Source organism: Arvicola amphibius, chromosome 2 (genome assembly GCF_903992535.2).
Source record: "Arvicola amphibius chromosome 2, mArvAmp1.2, whole genome shotgun sequence".
NCBI classification, from domain to species: Eukaryota; Metazoa; Chordata; class Mammalia; order Rodentia; family Cricetidae; genus Arvicola; species Arvicola amphibius.
Window position 1 is genome coordinate 98,753,879 of NC_052048.2, and position 19,566 is coordinate 98,773,444.

General features: G+C 50.6%; 3 protein-coding genes and 1 non-coding gene across 4 annotated transcripts; all 4 read left to right on the forward strand.

Annotated features, from left to right (window-relative positions):
• The first annotated feature begins 674 nt into the window (after positions 1–674).
• LOC119808351 lies at positions 675–5,527 on the forward strand. The gene is given in 3 exon segments (XM_042054607.1): positions 675–1,762; positions 1,764–4,113; positions 4,207–5,527. Coding segments are annotated over 3 exon segments (4,557 nt in total). The 5' UTR covers positions 675–725; the 3' UTR covers positions 5,377–5,527.
• On the forward strand, positions 5,469–7,319 carry LOC121677087 (MLV-related proviral Env polyprotein-like). The gene has a single exon (XM_042054539.1). The coding sequence runs from the start codon at positions 5,469–5,471 to the stop codon at positions 7,317–7,319; it is 1,851 nt and encodes a 616-aa protein (XP_041910473.1).
• A 4,467-nt stretch (positions 7,320–11,786) lies between these two features.
• On the forward strand, positions 11,787–18,299 carry Odc1 (ornithine decarboxylase 1). The gene is made up of 11 exons (XM_038319081.2): positions 11,787–11,989; positions 14,029–14,129; positions 14,210–14,327; positions 14,576–14,749; positions 14,857–15,029; positions 15,182–15,316; positions 15,432–15,513; positions 15,690–15,773; positions 16,413–16,688; positions 16,769–16,983; positions 17,453–18,299. Exons 3-11 carry the CDS (start codon positions 14,226–14,228, stop codon positions 17,595–17,597), a joined length of 1,386 nt encoding a protein of 461 aa, XP_038175009.1. The 5' UTR covers positions 11,787–11,989; positions 14,029–14,129; positions 14,210–14,225; the 3' UTR covers positions 17,598–18,299.
• LOC119808572 lies at positions 12,973–13,106 on the forward strand. Its single transcript, XR_005284496.1, has one exon. It is a non-coding gene; the product is annotated as a small nucleolar RNA SNORA42/SNORA80 family (small nucleolar RNA).
• Positions 18,300–19,566: the final 1,267 nt, after the last annotated feature.

Below are 19,566 nucleotides of genomic sequence, written 5' to 3' on the forward strand. Positions count from 1 at the left end.
AGAGATCCGGACTCTCGCTATCTCCAACTCAGGCTCTGCTTTCGGTTTTACGCCGAAGCCGCGCTGCGCGATTTTGGTGTTTTGTCATTGGTTTTTTGTTTTTTTGTCTGGTATTGTCTGTGTCCGTGTTTGAAAATATGGGACAGTCCTTAACTACCCCTTTGAGTCTGACTTTACAGCACTGGAGGGACGTCCAGGACATTGCGAACAACCAGTCTGTGGAAGTCCGGAAGAAGCGTTGGGTTACTTTCTGTTCATCTGAATGGCCCACATTTAATGTGGGCTGGCCAAGGGATGGTACATTCGACCTTAATATTATCTCGCAGGTCAAAGCCAAAGTGATGGACCCCGGCCCTCATGGGCACCCAGACCAGGTGGCCTATATCGTGACCTGGGAGGCAATGGCTTACGATCCACCACCCTGGGCTAAGCCTTTTGTCCCTCCCAAACCCCTACTTCCTCCATCTGCTCCCACCTTACCCCCTCCAGTCTCCTCCTCTCCAGCAGGACCCCCAATCCGCTCGTCTCTATATCCAACCCTTACTGACCCTTCAAAAACCAAACCTCCCCCTCCGCAGGTTCTGCCCGCGGGGGATGACCTATTGGTAGACCTCCTCACGGAGGACCCCCCTCCCTACCAAGAACAGGCCCTCCCGCCTCAGGCGGCCGACTCGACCGATGAAAACGAGGGGCCTGCCGCGCCATCTCCCGCTGCCCCGTCCCCCATGGCAGCCCGCTTAAGGGGACGGCGAGACCAGCAGCTGGCCGCGGATTCTACTTCCTCTCAGGCATTCCCTCTCCGGACCGGAGGAAATGGCCAACTACAATACTGGCCGTTCTCCTCCTCCGACCTATATAACTGGAAAAATAACAATCCCTCTTTTTCTGAAGACCCAGTTAGGCTGACTGCTCTAATTGAGTCGGTCCTGATTACTCATCAGCCCACCTGGGATGATTGTCAACAATTACTGCAGACTTTGCTGACTTCGGAGGAGAAGCAGAGAGTCCTCCTGGAGGCTCGAAAGGCGGTTCGGGGAGCAGACGGACGTCCCACCCAGCTGCCTAATGAGATAGACGCCGCCTTTCCCCTCGAACGTCCCAATTGGGACTTCACCACACAGGAAGGTAGGAATCACCTAATCCTCTATCGCCAGTTGCTCATAGCGGGTCTCCATGGGGCGGGCCGACGCCCCACCAATTTGGCGAAAGTTAAACAGGTACTGCAGGGACCGGGAGAAACTCCCTCAGCGTTCTTAGAGCGGCTCAAAGAAGCCTATCGTAGATACACCCCGTATGACCCAGAAGATCCAGGGCAAGAAACTAGCGTAGCTATGTCTTTCATTTGGCAATCTGCTCCAGATATCAAACGCAGACTCGAGCGCCTAGAAAACTTAAGGGAGAGTTCGCTCAGGGACCTACTAAAGGAGGCAGAAAGAATCTTTAATAAACGAGAGACTCCAGAAGAGAGGGAGGATCATCTTAGAAAGGAGGCAGAGGAAAGAGAGGACCGTCGCAGAACGGAAGCTGAGGAAAAAGAAAAAGAAAGGGACCGCAAGAGACATAAGGAAATGAGCAAACTCTTGGCCACCGTAGTTTCCAGTCAAAGACAGGGTAGACAGGAGGGAGACCGAAGGGGGCCCCAGGTAGAGAAAGATCAATGTGCATACTGCAAGGAGAAAGGACATTGGGTCAAAGACTGCCCCAAAAGACCGAAGGGGCCCCGGAAGCCACGACCCCAGACCTCCCTCCTAACCTTGGAAGACTAGGGGGGTCAGGGTCAGGAGCCCCCCCCCTGAGCCCAGGATAACTCTTGACGTCGGGGGGCAGCCAGTCACCTTCCTGGTGGACACTGGGGCTCAACACTCTGTGTTGACCCAAAACCCCGGACCCCTGAGCGATAAATCCGCTTGGGTCCAGGGGGCTACCGGGGGAAGAAGATATCGATGGACAACCGACCGCAAGGTACATCTGGCCACTGGTAAGGTGACTCATTCTTTTCTCCATGTCCCGGATTGCCCATACCCATTACTGGGAAGAGACCTGCTGACTAAATTAAAGGCCCAAATATACTTTGAAAATTCGGGGGTGCGAATTGTGGGGCCACAAGGACAGCCCCTGCATGTGTTAACCCTAAATTTGGAAGATGAATATCGGCTCCATGAGCCACCTAGAGACCCCAAAACCGCACTAGAGACTTTTTGGCTATCTAAATTTCCCCAAGCATGGGCAGAGACTGGGGGTATGGGATTGGCCACTCAACAAGCCCCCTTGATTATATCGCTAAAAGCGACTGCTACCCCTGTCTCAATCAAACAATATCCCATGTCGCTTGAAGCTAAGACGGGAATCAGACCCCACATACGGAGACTCCTGGACCAAGGGATACTAACACCCTGTCAGTCCCCCTGGAATACTCCCCTATTACCTGTCAAAAAGCCGGGAACTGGGGACTATCGGCCAGTCCAGGACCTCAGAGAAGTTAACAAACGGGTAGAAGACATACATCCCACCGTGCCTAACCCCTACAATTTGTTAAATGGGCTTTCCCCGTCTCATAATTGGTACTCAGTATTGGACTTAAAAGATGCATTCTTTTGCCTAAGACTTCACCCAGAAAGTCAGCCTATATTTGCCTTCGAATGGAAGGACCCAGAATTGGGGATTTCGGGACAACTAACTTGGACCCGGCTCCCACAAGGGTTCAAAAACAGCCCTACCCTGTTCGATGAGGCGCTGCATAGGGATCTGGCCGATTTCAGGATTCAACACCCTACCCTGATTTTGCTCCAATATGTGGATGACCTCCTACTGGCGGCTACCTCAGAACAGGAATGTAAAGAAGGCACCAAGGCCTTACTATTGACCCTAGGGAACCTGGGCTATAAAGCCTCCGCCAAAAAGGCTCAAATTTGCCAAAAGCAGGTCACTTATCTGGGGTACCAAATCAAAGAAGGGCAAAGATGGCTGACTGAGGCCAGGAAAGCGACAGTTATGAACATGCCTGTACCTGGGACCCCTCGGCAGCTGAGGGAGTTCCTGGGGACAGCAGGGTTCTGTCGCCTATGGATTCCAGGATTTGCTGAAATAGCAGCCCCTTTATACCCACTCACCAAATCAGGGACTCTGTTCAGGTGGGGCGAGGACCAACAGAAGGCATATCAGGAAATAAAGCGGGCCTTACTCACCGCTCCCGCATTGGGACTCCCAGACCTAACTAAGCCATTTGAACTGTTTGTGGACGAAAAACAGGGTTACGCAAAAGGGGTCCTAACTCAAAAACTGGGTCCTTGGAGACGTCCTGTAGCTTATCTCTCGAAGAAGCTCGACCCAGTGGCTTCAGGATGGCCGCCCTGCCTGCGAATGGTAGCGGCGATTGCAGTCCTCACCAAGGACGCGGGAAAATTAACTCTGGGCCAGCCATTGACCATCCTGGCACCACATGCGGTGGAGGCCTTGGTTAAGCAGCCTCCAGACCGTTGGCTCTCTAATGCCCGCATGACCCACTACCAAGCCATGCTCCTGGATACGGACCGGGTGCACTTCGGACCTGTGGTAACCCTAAACCCTGCAACCCTGCTCCCTTTGCCGGAGGGAGGGGCGAAACACGATTGCCTCGAGATCCTTGCGGAAATGCACGGGACCAGACCGGACCTGACGGATCAACCCCTCCAGAACGCTGACTTCACCTGGTATACAGACGGGAGCAGTTTTCTGCAGGATGGTCAGCGGAGAGCTGGGGCTGCAGTAACCACCGAGACCGAGGTAATCTGGGCAGAAACCCTTCCAACCGGGACCTCGGCCCAGCGGGCTGAACTCATAGCACTCACCCAGGCGCTCAGGCTGGCAGAAGGTAAGAAGCTTAATGTCTATACCGATAGCCGGTACGCTTTTGCCACCGCCCATATCCACGGGGAAATTTATCGGAGGCGGGGACTGCTAACATCCGAGGGCAAAGAAATTAAAAACAGGAACGAGATTTTGGCCTTACTAAAAGCCCTGTTTTTACCCCAAAGACTCAGTATAATCCACTGCCCAGGACACCAGAAAGGGGATAGCCCCAAGGCCCGAGGCAACCGAATGGCTGACAGGGCCGCACGGGAGGCTGCCATGGGCATACCGCCGGGTACCTCACAAATCCTCACGATTGCCCCAGAAGATACCAAGGCCCCTCCTTTACACTGCCCCTTCCATTATACTAGAGAGGACACGGAGATACTAAAAAGACTGGGGGCTTCTCAGGATTCGGTCAAAGGGCATTGGGTCTTCCAAGGCAAATCTGTGGTGCCCACAAAACAGACCTTCGAACTGATAGACTATTTACACAAGCTAACTCACCTTGGCCCTCGGAAAATGAAGACTCTCCTAGATAGAGAAGAAAGCTTCCATTATTTGCTAGGCAGAGACAAAATCCTACAGCAGGTAGCAGACGCCTGTAAGGCATGCGCTCAGGTCAATGCCGGAAAATCTAAATTCGGGACAGGAATCCGGATGCGAGGACACCGACCAGGTACCCATTGGGAAATTGACTTTACTGAAATAAAGCCTGGGCAATATGGATACAAATATCTGTTGGTGTTTGTGGACACCTTCTCCGGATGGGTAGAAGCCTTCCCGACTAAATATGAAACAGCCAAGATAGTGACCAAAAAGCTGCTGGAAGAGATTTTCCCCAGGTACGGCATGCCCCAGGCACTGGGAACCGATAATGGGCCCGCCTTCGTCTCCCAGGTAAGTCAGTTGGTGGCCAAGCTCTTGGGGATTAATTGGAAATTACATTGCGCTTACCGACCCCAGAGTTCAGGACAGGTAGAAAGGATGAATAGAACAATTAAGGAGACTTTGACTAAATTAACGCTTGCAACTGGCACTAGAGATTGGGTACTCCAACTACCCCTAGCCCTCTACCGTGCCCGCAACACTCCAGGACCACACGGACTTACTCCCTTTGAGATAATATATGGGGCGCCCCCGCCCCTCATTAATTTTTTTGACTCCAATATTTCAGACTTTACTAACAGTCCCTCTCTGCAAGCTCACTTACAGGCACTCCAGGCCGTACAGAGGGAAGTTTGGAAACCACTGGCTGCCGCTTACAGAGACCAGCTGGACAGACCAGTGATACCCCACAACTACCAAATTGGTGACGCAGTCTGGGTCCGCCGGCATCAGACAAAGAACTTGGAACCCCGCTGGAAGGGACCCTACACCGTACTGCTGACCACTCCCACTGCTCTCAAGGTCGACGGCATTGCGGCTTGGGTCCACGCCTCCCACGTAAAAGCAGCCCGATCGGACGAGAAAACATCAACATCATCATGGAAGGTTCAGCGTTCTCAAAACCCTCTAAAGATAAGACTCACTCGGGAGCCCCGCTAATCATCTTATGGGCCCTGCTAGGACTAGAAAAAGGGGGGATGGCCAGGAGCCCTCATACTATTTATAATATAACTTGGAAAGTCACTAACCTTATGACAGGGCAGGTTGTCAATTCCACCTCCATGTTGGGGACTACAAAGGATGCTTTCCCAACCCTATACTTTGACCTCTGTGACCTAGTGGGGGACTCATGGAATCCATCAGACCAGGAGCCATTCCCCGGGTATGGCTGCCACCACCCCGGGGGACGGCATGGGACAAGAGCCAGGGATTTCTATGTGTGCCCAGGTCAAAATTTTAGGAAGGAATGCGGGGGGCCCGCAGATGGGTACTGTGCCCAATGGGGCTGCGAAACCACAGGAGATGCCTATTGGAAGCCGTCCTCATCCTGGGACCTAATCACCCTCAAGCGAGGAACCACCCCTGGTTTTACGGGTGCAGGACCTTGGGTATGCACGTCTACCGATGGCAAACCCAAGGACTGGTGTGGCCCCTGTTATGACTCCTCGTCTAAAAAGGTTCCAGGGGCCACCCTAGGGGGCAGATGCAATCCTCTAGTTCTCGATTTTACCGCCCAAGGTAAAGCAGCAATCTGGGATGGTCCCAAGTCCTGGGGACTGCGCCTCTATCGCTCGGGATATGACCCCATCACTATGTTCTCCCTAACGAGGCAAGTGACCTCTGCCTCACCAACAGTACTTGTCGGGCCAAACCCGGTCGTGTCAGAACAGAAGCCCCCTTCTCAGCCGGCACCCCCTCCCAGACCCAGACCAGCTCCTGCCCACAATCCCTCCACCACCATGGTCCCACCCACGCACAATGACACCCCAGCAGGACCAACTCCTCCGGGTACAGGGGACAGACTCCTCAATCTAATCCAGGGGGCATATTCGACCCTTAACTACACCAGCCCGAACTTAACCGAAGAATGCTGGTTATGTCTGGTTTCCAGGCCCCCATACTATGAGGGAGTGGCTATAATTGGCAATTATACCAACCAAACTGAGGCCACGACCTATTGTGCATCCCCTTCCCAACATAAACTTACCCTGTCAGAGGTGTCGGGTCGAGGGACCTGTATAGGAACGGTCCCTCAAACTCATAAGTCACTGTGCAATGGTACCCATCCACTTCAGACTAACTCCACTGGATATCTGGTGGCACCCAACGGGACCTACTGGGCATGCAGTACGGGTCTCACTCCCTGTGTTTCCCTTACGGTCCTTAATGCAGCTTCTGATTATTGCGTGTTAATAGAGCTATGGCCCAGAGTGACCTATCATACCCCCTCATATGTTTATGAGCAATTTGAAGAGAGACCACGAATTAAACGAGAGCCAGTGTCCCTCACACTGGCCCTCATGCTGGGAGGACTAACCGTGGGGGGAATAGCTGCGGGAGTAGGAACAGGGGCCGCTGCGCTGGTTGAGACCCAACAGTTCCAGCAATTACAGGCAGTCATGCACACCGATATCAGGGCTTTGGAAGAATCAGTCAGTGCCTTAGAAAAGTCCTTGACCTCCTTATCCGAAGTGGTCCTTCAGAACAGACGGGGGTTGGATGTTCTATTCCTACAGCAGGGGGGGCTTTGCGCAGCCCTAAAAGAGGAATGTTGCTTCTATGCTGATCACACAGGTGTTGTCAGGGACAATATGGCAAAACTCAGGGAACGAATCAAGCAAAGACAGCAGTTATTTGAATCACAACAAGGTTGGTTCGAGGGTTGGTTCAATAGATCTCCATGGTTAACCACCCTAGTCTCGTCCATAATGGGACCCCTCATGATTATACTATTAATCTTGCTGTTTGGGCCTTGTATCCTCAACCGTTTGGTTCAGTTCATGAAGGACAGGATGGCAGTCATACAAGCCTTGGTCTTGACCCAACAATACCACCAACTTAAGCAATTCGACCCTGAAAATGCAGAAAACCGAGTCAGCTAAATAAAAGATTTTATTCAGTTCAAAGAAAAAGGGGGGAATGAAAGACCCCCATTCAATAATAGCAGCAGTAACGCCATTTTGCAAGGCATGAAATTTTACCAGCACAAAGGACAGGGAAGATTAGTTAAAGTTCAGTTCAGAGAAACAAGGGCAATGAGGGGCCAAGCAGGATATCTGTGGTTGGACATCTGGGCCCTAGCCCGGGGACAGAGACAGTTGGTACCCGAGATATGGCTAAGTCAGCACTAACATCTGGTTACTTGGAACGCCCCGTAGCTGTTTCCAGACTCCCCCACAACTGTCTCCAGGTGCCCCGACTTGAACCCCCGCCCCATTCAAACTAACCAATCAACGCTGCTTCTCGCTTCTGTACCCGCGCTTTTGCTCACCGACCCTATAAAAACCCACTGCTCCAGCCTAAAGGTGCGCTAGTCCTCCGAGAGACTAAGTCGCCCCAGGTACCTGTGTATCTGAATAAAACCTCTTGCTTGTTGCATCCGAAGAGTGGTCTCGCTGTTCCTTGGGAGGGTCTTCTCAGACTGGAAGACAACCCAATTCGGGGGTCTTTCAGTACCCATCTTCGGGACAGTGTCTAGGTGATGGAGCAGACTCCGAAGAGTGGGTCCCAGTGAATCTGTGGACTACAAAGGCACTAGTGAGGGTTTTTTTGTTTGTTTGTTTGTTTTTTTGTTTTTTGAAACAAGGTTTCTCTGCAGCTTTAGAGCCTGTCCTGGAGCTAGCTCTTGTAGACCAGGCTGGTCTCGAACTCACAGAGATCCGCCTGCCTCTGCCTCCCGAGTGCTGGGATTAGAGGCGTACGCCACCACCGCCCGGCTTAGTGAGGGGTTTTATATAGACAATTTGTAGCCAGTTCTCAAACCTGCTGCCATGCCACTCTACATGAAAGGTGACGTCTCTTAATGCTCACTTGGCTCATGTATACTGGCATTCAGACTTCAGCCCACTAACTGCCAAGGGTATGGGAAGCAAAGGATAGCCAGGTACCAATATGCCACTAAAATAAATCTCAGGGCAAGGGTTACTTTACTGCCATGTCCTGTGTCGCCAGAGACCTGTCCCTGAGCTCCCCTGGGCTCCGGAAAGTCCTGTCCCCATTTTCACTACTCGGCTTGCTGTCTGGTCCTGTCCCAGGAAGCTCTACCAGGGCTAGGTGAGGTGGGACCTTGATGCAACTTCACTCTTTATAATGAAAATATTCCAAGACTTCCACACATGCATAGGTGTCTGACACTTAGAAGAAATCCTTTGGAGAAGTGCCATCGTCTCTGATGATGCCATCATTGCTCAGAGCAAGGAGGGACTCCCTGGAAGCCGCCTTCCCTGCCCTGGGCACATCATTTGGATTATCAGCAGAGGTGGCACACTTTCTGCCTTGGAGGGAGGGTTAGCTTTTGGAGATGCTTAACACAATTCCAGGGCAAGTCTAGCATTTGTGAGTAATAGCAATGGAACATGATTTTTGGTCAAATATCCAGATACGATTTGATTGCCAGGTGGTAGTGGTACATGCTTTTAATCTCAGCACCTGGGAGGCAGAGGCAGGTGGACCTCTGTGAGTTCAAGACCAACCTGGTCTACAGAGTGAGTTCCAGGACAGCCAAGGCTGTTACACAGAGAAACCCTGTCTCGAAAAATCAAAACTTAGCAGATAAGTAAAATAAAGTAAAGTTAGGGTTCTTAGAGCTTCAGTGTGTGATGGGTCTGAGCTCCATTTGGCCCACCACCCCCACTTACAGACACTGAGCTTCCACTCCCAAGGAGGGGAGTGAGAGCCAGGGCTTCCCCATGGGGAAGATTAGAGTCCCCAAGAAAGTCAGAGGCAGCCCCAGAATGTAGGGCAATAACTCAGAAGACTGCTACTCATTCTTCAGTGCCTCTGCACCCAACCAAACACTTCTCATTCCATAGCAGGGTGACATCCAGGCATCAGGCACTGCCCATTTTATAAGGTCCCATTATTTTAGGGGGCAGCGGCATTCAGGGCCTCAAAACTGCCCCAAGGAGAAAGGGGGCAAGCACTCTTGTGCTGAGTGGTAGCCTAGCCTGGTAGCCTGGCCTTTGTTGATTTTTCTGTGAAGGAAAATGGAAAGGGGAAGGGAGGAGCCGGATGAAAACACATTGACGAAAGCAATGGTTCTTGTTTGACTAAGAGTGGGTTTAGTCACCACGGGCCTGTCTTCTTGAATGCAGGTTAGTAGTTGAATCTTATGACTCAAGTATATCTCCCTTCAGACCGGCTTTGGGGGCCTCTCCTAGCTGGAGCCTGTCCACCGCCAGCCAGCAGGGCCAGTACCCCAGGAAGCGGCCCCTCCTTCCCTACCTTCTGTCCCCACCCTGTCAGTCAGCTGCCTCACGAGGAAGGCCTCACCCCACCCCCACCCCAGGGGAAAGCACAGCCAGCGTTGGGCAGGAATTGGAATGTCTGGGTGGGTTATAGGTTGTTGCCTACCACAGGCACAGGTTGTGATAGGGCGATTGTAGTTCATGTGGGATGGCATGGTCTCCTGCCTCCTGGATAACGACCTGCTCTGCCCCTTCCAGGTAAGGTTTCCAAATCTAAAGAGCAAAGAGGATCTCCCAGCACAGAGACAAAGATGTCTCACCTAGTGCTTCTCTCATTCTTGGGGAAGAAAAGCGTTAAGAGGGGGGTCCCACACCCTTCTGCTCTTCTTGGCATCCAGTGACTGCTCCAGGATTATATAAAAATAAGATAGATCAAGGTGCCCAAGAAAAGAGTGTAGCCCCCATCACATCTTTGTATGTACATCTCACATGACTCTTTGTGGCTCTAGTTTCTACAGAAGCCACGCTTTAGGGAGAAATAGATCGTTCTTTTAATCATTCATACACTCATTCAGCAGATACTCATGGACTTTGTTCCAAATCTGGCAGTGGGTACCGAGAGTTTTCTCCCAAAACTTTGTGGGTATAAAAGACCTTTGGGTCTATGAGACCAAGAAGGAAGGGGACTTGTACAAAATTCCACAGCAGACCGGGAGGTGGTGGCGTAAGCCTTTAATCCCAGCATTTGGGAGGCAGAGGCAGGCAGATCTCTGTGAGTTTGAGACCAACCTGGTCTACAAGAGCTAGTTCCAGGACAGGCTCCAAAGTTACAGAGAAACCTGTCTCGAAAACCAAAACAAAACAAAAAAATTCCACAGCAACTTGAGAGCAGAGATAGAGCGTGGATTTCCTCTGTATCTGTAGAAAAGCCAGTGTTAAAAAAAAGAAAAAAGGACAAGGTCTTACTATGTAGCCCTTGGTTGATGGGAAACTCTTTCAGACTGTTCCTTGTTTTTCAAGGGCAGGGGTTTCTCTGTTTATCAGCCCTAGAGGTCTTGGAACTCACTCTGTAGACCAGACTGGCATTGGAACTCACATAGAACCTCCTGCCTCTGCCTCCCAAATGCTAGGATTAAAGGCGTGTGCCAAGGCGGTCTTTGGAAAGGGGTCTTAACTGAGAACAAACAAACCATTAACAACGTATACAGAGTAACAATGTGGAGTACTATTGGTCTTTGCGATACTCAATATGTAAGTAGCCAATCAGTCCCACTTGTTCCCTATCAATGTAACTTTGGGGGATACAAATCCTTTGTTGAGACTTCCTAAAGCTTGTTGGTTGTAGCTAACTTGAAAGACTACTGATCTAACTCCATCCAATAGAATACAAGGCGCAGTGGGTGGCTCAGAACTCCACAGCCTCTTAACTCGCCCCTAACACGCTTTTGGGTAGAGCTCTTGCTTAGATAGAAGGCATATTTTAGCATATTAGGCAACTGGTGCCTAACCTCTATGGAAGATGCCAACAGAACTGCTAGCGTGCTGAGCTCCATGCATAGGCATGCGGGGTCGGGAAGCAGGATCAGTCTGCGCTGCGATGTCTACGTGGGCTGCACCCAACTCACGGCCCAACCATCCGCGAGTCCGCCTGTCCCGCTAGGGACTACCACGCGCAGAAGGCAAAACCGAGAAAGAATTTTGCTAGTCTTCTAGGCCTGGGTCCCGCCAGGGTGAGTCGGGGGTGAGACCGGGTAGAGAGCGCGGTCGACTAGGTGCGCCTGCGCATGCTCCGGCCGGCTCCCGCCCGCTGCCCAGAGGGCCCTGCGGCGTGCTGGCAGGCCGGACTCGTGGCTCGGTGCGCGTGCGCGGGCCTGCCGCAGGGCGTGTCCGGCACGAGGCCGGGCAGGGCGGGGCGCGCGGGCGGAGGTCTCCCTCCACACCCCCCGAGGCGCCGGTGGGCGGGCACGCGCGGCGCTCCGCCCCACTGACGCGCGCGGCCCGCGGCCCCCGCCCCCAGGCACACCCGGTCCGGGGTTGGCCGCCGCGGAGCCCCCGGCCCCTCCCCCGCCCGCGCCTCCCGGCCGGAACCGATCGAGGCTGGTTTGAGCTGGTGCGTCTCCATGACGACGTGCTCAGCGTATAAGTAGCGGCGCGGCGCGCCGTCGGGCTTTGTCAGTCCCTGCAGCGGCCGCCGCCGTCCGCCCGCCCTCAGCCAGCAGCTCGGCGCCACCTCGGGCCGGTGTCTGCGGCGGGCTCGAAGAGGCGGCTGACGGGGCGGCGGCGAGCGGCCGGGCGCTTCTCGGAGTTCGGCGGCGACGGCAGCGGTGTCTCCATGGGGCTGGCCGTGGGCGGCCGGGCGCTGTGAGGTGAGCGGGGTGCCGGAGGGTTGTGTGGCGCCACGTGTCGCGAGGCCCCGACTGCGGTCGCCGGCAAGGGGACACGTGGCCCGGTGCCGGTGACCTTGCTAGCCGCCGTCCGGAAGGCAGATGCTCCCGGTCTTTGGCTGCTCCGGAGTTCTCCCGGAAGCCGGGCTCGGCGCTCCACCGGCCGGCGCGATGATGGAGGGCAAGCCCCGCGGCAGGTGCAGGGGAGCGCGGCCGCCCTGCAGTTAGTTCCCTGCCGTTTTTAGTTTCGCTACGTGTACAGAGTAGAGTCGATGACCCGATGTAGAAGTTGCTAGACCTAAATTTAGTCCGGGAGTCACTGCTGACGGATGCCCACCGTCTGTGACTTGGAATTAGGACTCCTTGAATGACTTAGTGGTTTAGGAGAAGCCTGACTCCCGGCTGTCCGGCGTGCACGTTTAGAAGCCCGGCTTAGAATCCTCAGTAACTGGTAAAAGTGTGGGGAGCTGAGCCTGTTTGGGAGAGGACAAAGAATGCAGCGGTTTTTATTCAAATCTAAGATCGAGCAGAATTTGACTGGTGGAATTCTTTTTGTTTTAATTGGCTTGTATCTCTACTAAACTTACCTACCCTCTTGTGTTAATTCAGTCAATTACGACTTAGCTACGCCCAGTGCAAAAAGGTGTTAGGAACATTTTTCAGATTTTATGTATTTAATTATTCAGGAAAAAAAACGTTTAAGAGATACAGAAAGGTAAAAGTAATTGGCATCTCAAATAAAGATTTCCAGGTTTAAGCCTGAAGGGTGCCTGGAAAATACTTAAGACCGAAAATTACAGAGTTCCGCCCAGAGCCTATTCATCGGTTGTAAGTGGTATACGCATAGGCAGCCGTGAGTTGGCTCACGCTGGTCTCTATACTTAGGAGTGGTTTAGGCAACTAATGAAGTTTGACAGTGCCAAAAAGTCTCATTAAATGGAGAGGCTTAAAGCGTGTTTTACCGTGCATGGATTTGGATTTATGGCAGGCTTGTCACCCTGGGCCTCTCATAGTGTCCCATGCTAGAGCAAACTGGCTCCTAACCATTGCCCAGCCTCTGTGCCTGTAGGCTGTTGGCACTGAATTGGGTCGTACAGTGGAAAAAAGAAACCTTTACCTGGCCCCTGCTTGGTGTCAGTTTCATAAGACTAAGACAAAAACTTTTATTGTTCGGTGTGATGATCTTATTATTCATAAAGTTAGCCAAAAATCCTACCATATGGTTATTATCCATAACTAAGCGAAAGGCATTTGAGGACAGTTGGATTCACTGAAGTGCTCATTTGGTAGCAATGCAGGCTCTATAGAATACCGATTTCTGATAACAGCAACTATTACAATATACTGTGTGGATTTGAAGGTTTTTTGTTTTGTTTTGTTTTTTGAGACAGGGTTTCTTTGTAGCTTTGGAGACTGTCCTAGCACTAGCTCTGTGGACCAGGCTGGCCTTGAATTCACAGATCCACCTGCCTCTGCTTCCCTGAGGGCCGGGATTGAAGGTGTGCACCACCACTGCCTGTTCTTTTTAAATGCCAGTACAGCATGGAAGTTTCCTTATGGAAATTGTTGGTGGATTATTCGCTAAAAAATCTTTAAGCGTAACTTAGTCCAAGTGGAAAATGTTTACAGGACTGCATGTAATTACTGTAATGCCATTTGAAATTTATGAAGAGCTGGAATGGCTCGGACATAGAGCAGAGAGGAATACAGAGTATACTAACAGTGACAGCCAGTGGTCTACGTGCAGATGAGCTTCTGAAACCCACGTGCTGTTCGGAGAGGGCTAGGGATGGAGATGTCCTATGTATATGGAACACAGAGCCGTGGTGTCCATTGTGGAATCTGCAGGGTTTGGGGATTGTGTGGCTCACATAGGCACTGGGATTCCCACCCATCCCACCAATGATCTTCCTGTCCTGGGCGCTTCATTCTGCCCGCTTACTCTGGTATGCTGTTGCAGTGTCTAACCTTTAATGGTAAGATTCCAAGGGAGATACCAACGTCCTGTGTTTCGTTCATAGACTACTTCCACCACTCTAAGGAGACAACGCTCAGAGTTCCTGGATAGCTCGCCTGGTGAGGAGCTGGCAATAATTTAATTCCATCTCTAGTTTTTGTGTGTGTAAGTATTGTTTACCCTTGTGGGTGTGTTGAGTCACTGCTGAGGCTGTGAGGAATTCACCCTCACTCGCCCTCTTTCAGAGGCGCATCGAGAACCATGAGCAGCTTTAAGAAGGAGGAGTGTGACTGCCACATCCTCGATGAAGGCTTTACTGCCAAGGACATTCTGGACCAAAAAATTAATGAAGTTTCTTCCTCTGTAAGTATGAGAAACCCTTGTCCACAGCTAGGCTGAGTTCCTAGCACAGTGGGAGTGAACGTGTCTTGTTGTCTTGCCAGAGACTCTAGATTTTAATTGGCTGTGGTTGTCCATCAGTGTGATGGTCATGCTGTGTCAGTGACCGCTAACAAGAATAGGATCAGATGAAGGAAGGAAAGGAAAAGAGGGTTTTTAGTGTCATACTGCAGGACTGCTCATGAGGTCCCCAAACCCACTCTCAATTCCAGGATGACAAGGATGCTTTCTATGTCGCGGACCTGGGAGACATCCTGAAGAAACATCTAAGATGGCTAAAAGCTCTTCCCCGCGTCACTCCCTTTTATGCAGTCAAAAGTAATGACAGCAGAGCCATAGTGAACACCCTAGCTGCTGTTGGGACCGGTTTTGACTGTGCAAGCAAGGTAAGCCTGCTCCTTCCTCAGGGCAGACACCAGTTGTGTGTCTTGGGCAGTGAGCATTGATGGGCTAGGGTGGGGCACACGGTTGACGTCGTTGCCTTTTCTTCCAGACTGAAATCCAGTTGGTGCAGGGGCTCGGGGTGCCTCCAGAGAGGATTATCTATGCAAATCCTTGTAAACAAGTGTCTCAGATCAAGTATGCTGCCAGCAGTGGAGTCCAGATGATGACATTCGACAGTGAGATTGAGCTGATGAAGGTCGCCAGAGCACATCCAAAGGCAAAGTGAGTCCTGAGAGCGAAGGCTGGCCACTCTGTGCTTGCACATTGTAGAAATGGGCTAAACCCTGGGTTAGTCAAACCACAGGGCAGCACCCATTCCTAGGACAGGGCTCTCTGGTATGGACCGAATACTTACTTGATGTACTTCTGTCTAGGTTGGTTTTGCGGATTGCCACCGATGATTCCAAAGCAGTTTGTCGCCTCAGTGTTAAGTTTGGTGCCACACTCAAAACCAGCAGACTTCTCTTGGAACGGGCAAAAGAGCTAAATATTGATGTCATTGGTGTCAGGTGAGATCGCAGTGACATAGTTAGCAGCTGAGTCATTAGACAGTGCCAGTTTTCTGGGCCCTTCTCATTTTGAGAACTAGTGAGAAAACCAGCATCCTGTTTCTTTTGATTTCAGCTTCCATGTGGGGAGTGGATGTACTGATCCTGAGACCTTCGTGCAAGCCCTGTCGGATGCCCGCTGTGTCTTTGATATGGGAGTGAGTACATGTGACTCATTAGTGGAGGGGCTGTCTGGAATAACTACTCTTGAATCTAGAATTAGCCTTTTGTAGGAGCCTTTTCTGTATAACAGATTTAAACCCATCTGCTGTGTGCATTTTTATTACTTGTTATGAATCTGGCAATCTGACTTCTGAATTTTTCTTGGTTCTAGACAGAAGTTGGTTTCAGCATGTATCTGCTTGATATTGGTGGTGGCTTTCCTGGATCTGAGGATACGAAGCTTAAATTTGAAGAGGTAATTTGCAGCGTTAACCTATAGAGGCTCTTTTAGATACAGCAAGTTCCATTTTGGTGTAGTATAGAATCTAAATGTTTACTGATACTAAAAGAGGCCAAACAGACATGAAAATAAATGTCCTGGCATTGTTTCCACTGACTTTATTTTTTTGAGCCAGAATCTCATTTCGTAGTCAGGCTGGCCCTGAACTTGGAATCCTCCTGCCTCTGCTTATGCTTTCATCCCTGGCCCCCATATATTTTAATGTTCAGTCTCTTAAGAAAGTGAAGCCATTGTCTAGAGCTTGTTGCTGCTTGTACAATCATGTGAGGCAGAGTGGAAGGGTTTTTGTCTTGTTAGCATACATTTCTAAACAGAAATATTTTGGCATGTGGCCCCTATTATTTTGTACTATTGCTTAGTAAAACAGTATCCATGGTGTCTTGAAATGATAGAGACAGGTCCTGAGCAGAGAATGGGAAATGAAGTAGTGTGCAGGCTGGTTTCCATGGAGATAAGATGTTATGTGATGACACCTGCTGGTGCCAGATCCCAGGCTCATGTCATGTCCTGTCCTTTAACACTGTCCTTTAGCAATGTAGTCTTTCTCTTCTGTGTGAACTGAGTAATGAGTGGCTACACCTTTCTCTCTCTTAGATCACCAATGTGATCAACCCAGCTCTGGACAAGTACTTCCCCGCAGACTCTGGGGTGAGAGTCATAGCTGAGCCAGGCAGATACTATGTTGCATCAGCTTTCACACTGGCAGTCAATATCATTGCCAAAAAAATGGTATGGAAGGAACAGACTGGCTCTGATGATGAAGATGAGTCAAACGAGCAAACCTTCATGTATTACGTGAATGACGGCGTGTATGGATCATTTAACTGCATTCTGTATGATCATGCACATGTGAAGGCCCTGCTGCCGAAGGTAAGTTTTGAGCATGCTCTGTAGCAGTGAGAATGTTGGGACAGGATTTGGGAATATTGAGGAGCAATGTCTTCATACAGAGACCCAAGCCAGATGAGAAGTATTACCCATCCAGCATCTGGGGACCAACGTGTGATGGCCTTGATCGGATCGTCGAGCGCTGTAACCTGCCTGAAATGCATGTGGGTGATTGGATGCTCTTTGAGAACATGGGTGCATACACTGTTGCTGCTGCGTCTACTTTCAATGGGTTCCAGAGGCCTTCTATCTACTATGTAATGTCGAGGCCAATGTGGTGAGTGCGATTGTGCATGCTTGTTTCCTCCCAAGCATAGATCTCTGGATTGTTTAGCTATAGGCTGAGGGAGAAGGATCAGGCGAGGACTGACCTTGACTGTAACTTGAAGCTAGCCTGTCTCCCACCCAATAAGGCATCTTGAATTTGAGCTTGGTTCTTGTCTAATTGATAACAAATTGCTTTACCTTGAATTAAATACAAATGGAAGGGAATTCTCTAATACTGATCTTCAGATTTTTCCTGGGAAAGTTCTTAGACCTAATAGCAATTAGATTCCTTTGCAACTAGAACATTAATGTAAGAGTATTCAAGTTAGCATATGTCACCCACAATTTCCCTGTTAATGAAATGGTACATTGAATTGCTTCCTAGTGCTGCAGTGACCAGGGGTGTGCTGTCAGGAGACCTTGGGAGGCTGTCCGACTTGGAGGGACTTGGATTTTATATGCCACTTCTTTGTTTTCAGGCAACTCATGAAGCAGATCCAGAGCCATGGCTTCCCACCAGAAGTGGAGGAGCAGGATGTTGGCACTCTGCCCATGTCTTGTGCCCAGGAGAGCGGGATGGACCGTCACCCAGCAGCCTGTGCTTCCACTAGTATCAATGTGTAGATGCCATTCTTGTAGCTCTTACCTGCAAGTTTAGCTTGAATTAAGGGGTCTGGGGGGACCATTTAACTTAATTACCGCTAGTTTTGGAATGTCTTTGTAAGATTAGGGTTGGCACGGATGCAGTGTGGAATGCTAGGAGATGGGTCACACTTACCTGTGTTCCTATGGAAACTTTGAATATTTGTTTTATATGGATTTTTATCACTTTTCAGACATGATACTAACGTGTGCCCCTCAGCTGCTAAGCAAGCATTTGTAGCTTGTACATTTGGCAGAATGGGCCAAAAGCTAATGTGACCCATTTTGGAAATAAACTGTCTTGAAATAATCGGGCATCAGGGAATGTTTGCAAGTGTCCCTTAAAGAAGGCGCACACTTCCCACACAGGCTGCTGTAGCCACAGCACAGCAGAGAAGGAAAGGGTGGGCGGGACGGGGCCGTGCCCTCTACACACAGTATCAGTCTGCTTAGCCAGCCCTCAGTGGGTGCACCTGTCTGTGACATCGGTGCCCAGAGCCTGTTAGTGAGGAATGCCATCCGTCTGACCTGATGTCCTGGCCACATCTCAGGCTCTTGGAACCTTGCCTGCAGAAACCTGGAATCTTCCTCAACCCTTGGCTTGGCCTGCATCACCACCTAGTAACGAGTTGGAAGTATCATACAACCAACTTCCTGTAATAAATTCAACTACTGTGTTGTAAATCTTTACTTTGACCATTGACCTTTTATAATCTTTACTCAATTTACACATTTCCTGTGGAAAAAGTGTGGCAGACTCTTAAACCTGTAGCTCAGGAAAGACAGTCATGGCCTGGAATCCCAGCACTGGGGTCTTGACCAGTGTTTGCTGCACAACAGACCCTACATCAAAAAGTTAGGTGTAGCCTGAAAGCCATAACCCTGTGAGCACCTGGAGGGGGCAGCTGCCCACAGGGCTAAAGCCGGCTAGTTTGTGCTGCCTGTGCCCTTCTATGCAAGTAAGCGAATCCCAACCATCAGCTGCCTTCAAGGTTTCCACTACACTGGCCAAGCGTCTCCTGCCTGCCCCAGGCTCAGGACCGTGGCTTTGTTTGCTGAGTTGTGAACTTTCTTGGGAGCCACCAAGATTGTGGCTGGAGTTGGGAGGGAAGAAATAGAGCAAAGCCACTGGTTATGGGTAAAGAAAGGTTCAGGTGGTACCCATGCCCACAGCCACCTGTAGCATCACGTGGGAACTTGGTTACAGCAGTGGATAGGCCCCAGTCCAGGCTTAGGTTGTTGGTAACTAAGATAACTGGATAGCCATCTGGAAAAATTAAGGTCTCTCCAGCTCCTTTGGCAGAAGTACATTTTCCATAGATGAAAGTTTCAAAGATAATAGACCACATGACTACTGGAAACACTGAAGGCAAGGGACAGATGGGAGGACACCAGGAGAGGGCTCATTTTCTTCAGGCTGAGCTCCAGTCTATAAAGGTGCAGACTGCTGGGAAGGGGCTGAAAGCCTGTGGGGTTTTTGGTTTGTACAACTTGTTTTTGCTTGTTATGCGGCCCTAGTTGGCCTAGCATTGGTTATATAGATCAGGTTGTATCATGTGGGTGCTTCATGCCTGAAGAGACTAGGAGAGCGTCACGGAACCTGGGTCCTCTGCAAGAGCAGCCAGTGCACCACTGAGCCATCTCTCCTGCCCTAGATACTTAAGATTTATGTGTAGTGTTCTGTACGCACCAGAAGAGGGCACCAGTGTAGATGAGCCACCATGTAGTTGCTGGGAATTGAACTCAGGACCTCTGAAAGAACAGCCAGTGCTCTGTTCTGAGCTATCTCTCTAGTCCTAAATCTAGTTTTTTTAATATGCTTTTGACCTTTGAAGAAACGGATCGTTCTCACCTGTCTAACTGGCAAAGGCAGTTTATTATCCCTGGTAGAATGGTAGCCTAGCCTGCTCAAGGCCTTAGGTTCCTTCTTGCCACAGGAGAGATTGGGATG

Coding starts and splice junctions, on each gene's coding strand:
- LOC121677087 (XM_042054539.1), top strand. CDS start 5,469: ATGACAGGGCAGGTTGTCAATTCCACCTCCATGTTGGGGACTACAAAG.
- Odc1 (XM_038319081.2), top strand. CDS start 14,226: ATGAGCAGCTTTAAGAAGGAGGAGTGTGACTGCCACATCCTCGATGAA. Junction 14,328..14,575: donor TTAATGAAGTTTCTTCCTCT/GTAAGTATGAGA, acceptor TCTCAATTCCAG/GATGACAAGGATGCTTTCTA. Junction 16,984..17,452: donor GTAATGTCGAGGCCAATGTG/GTGAGTGCGATT, acceptor CTTTGTTTTCAG/GCAACTCATGAAGCAGATCC.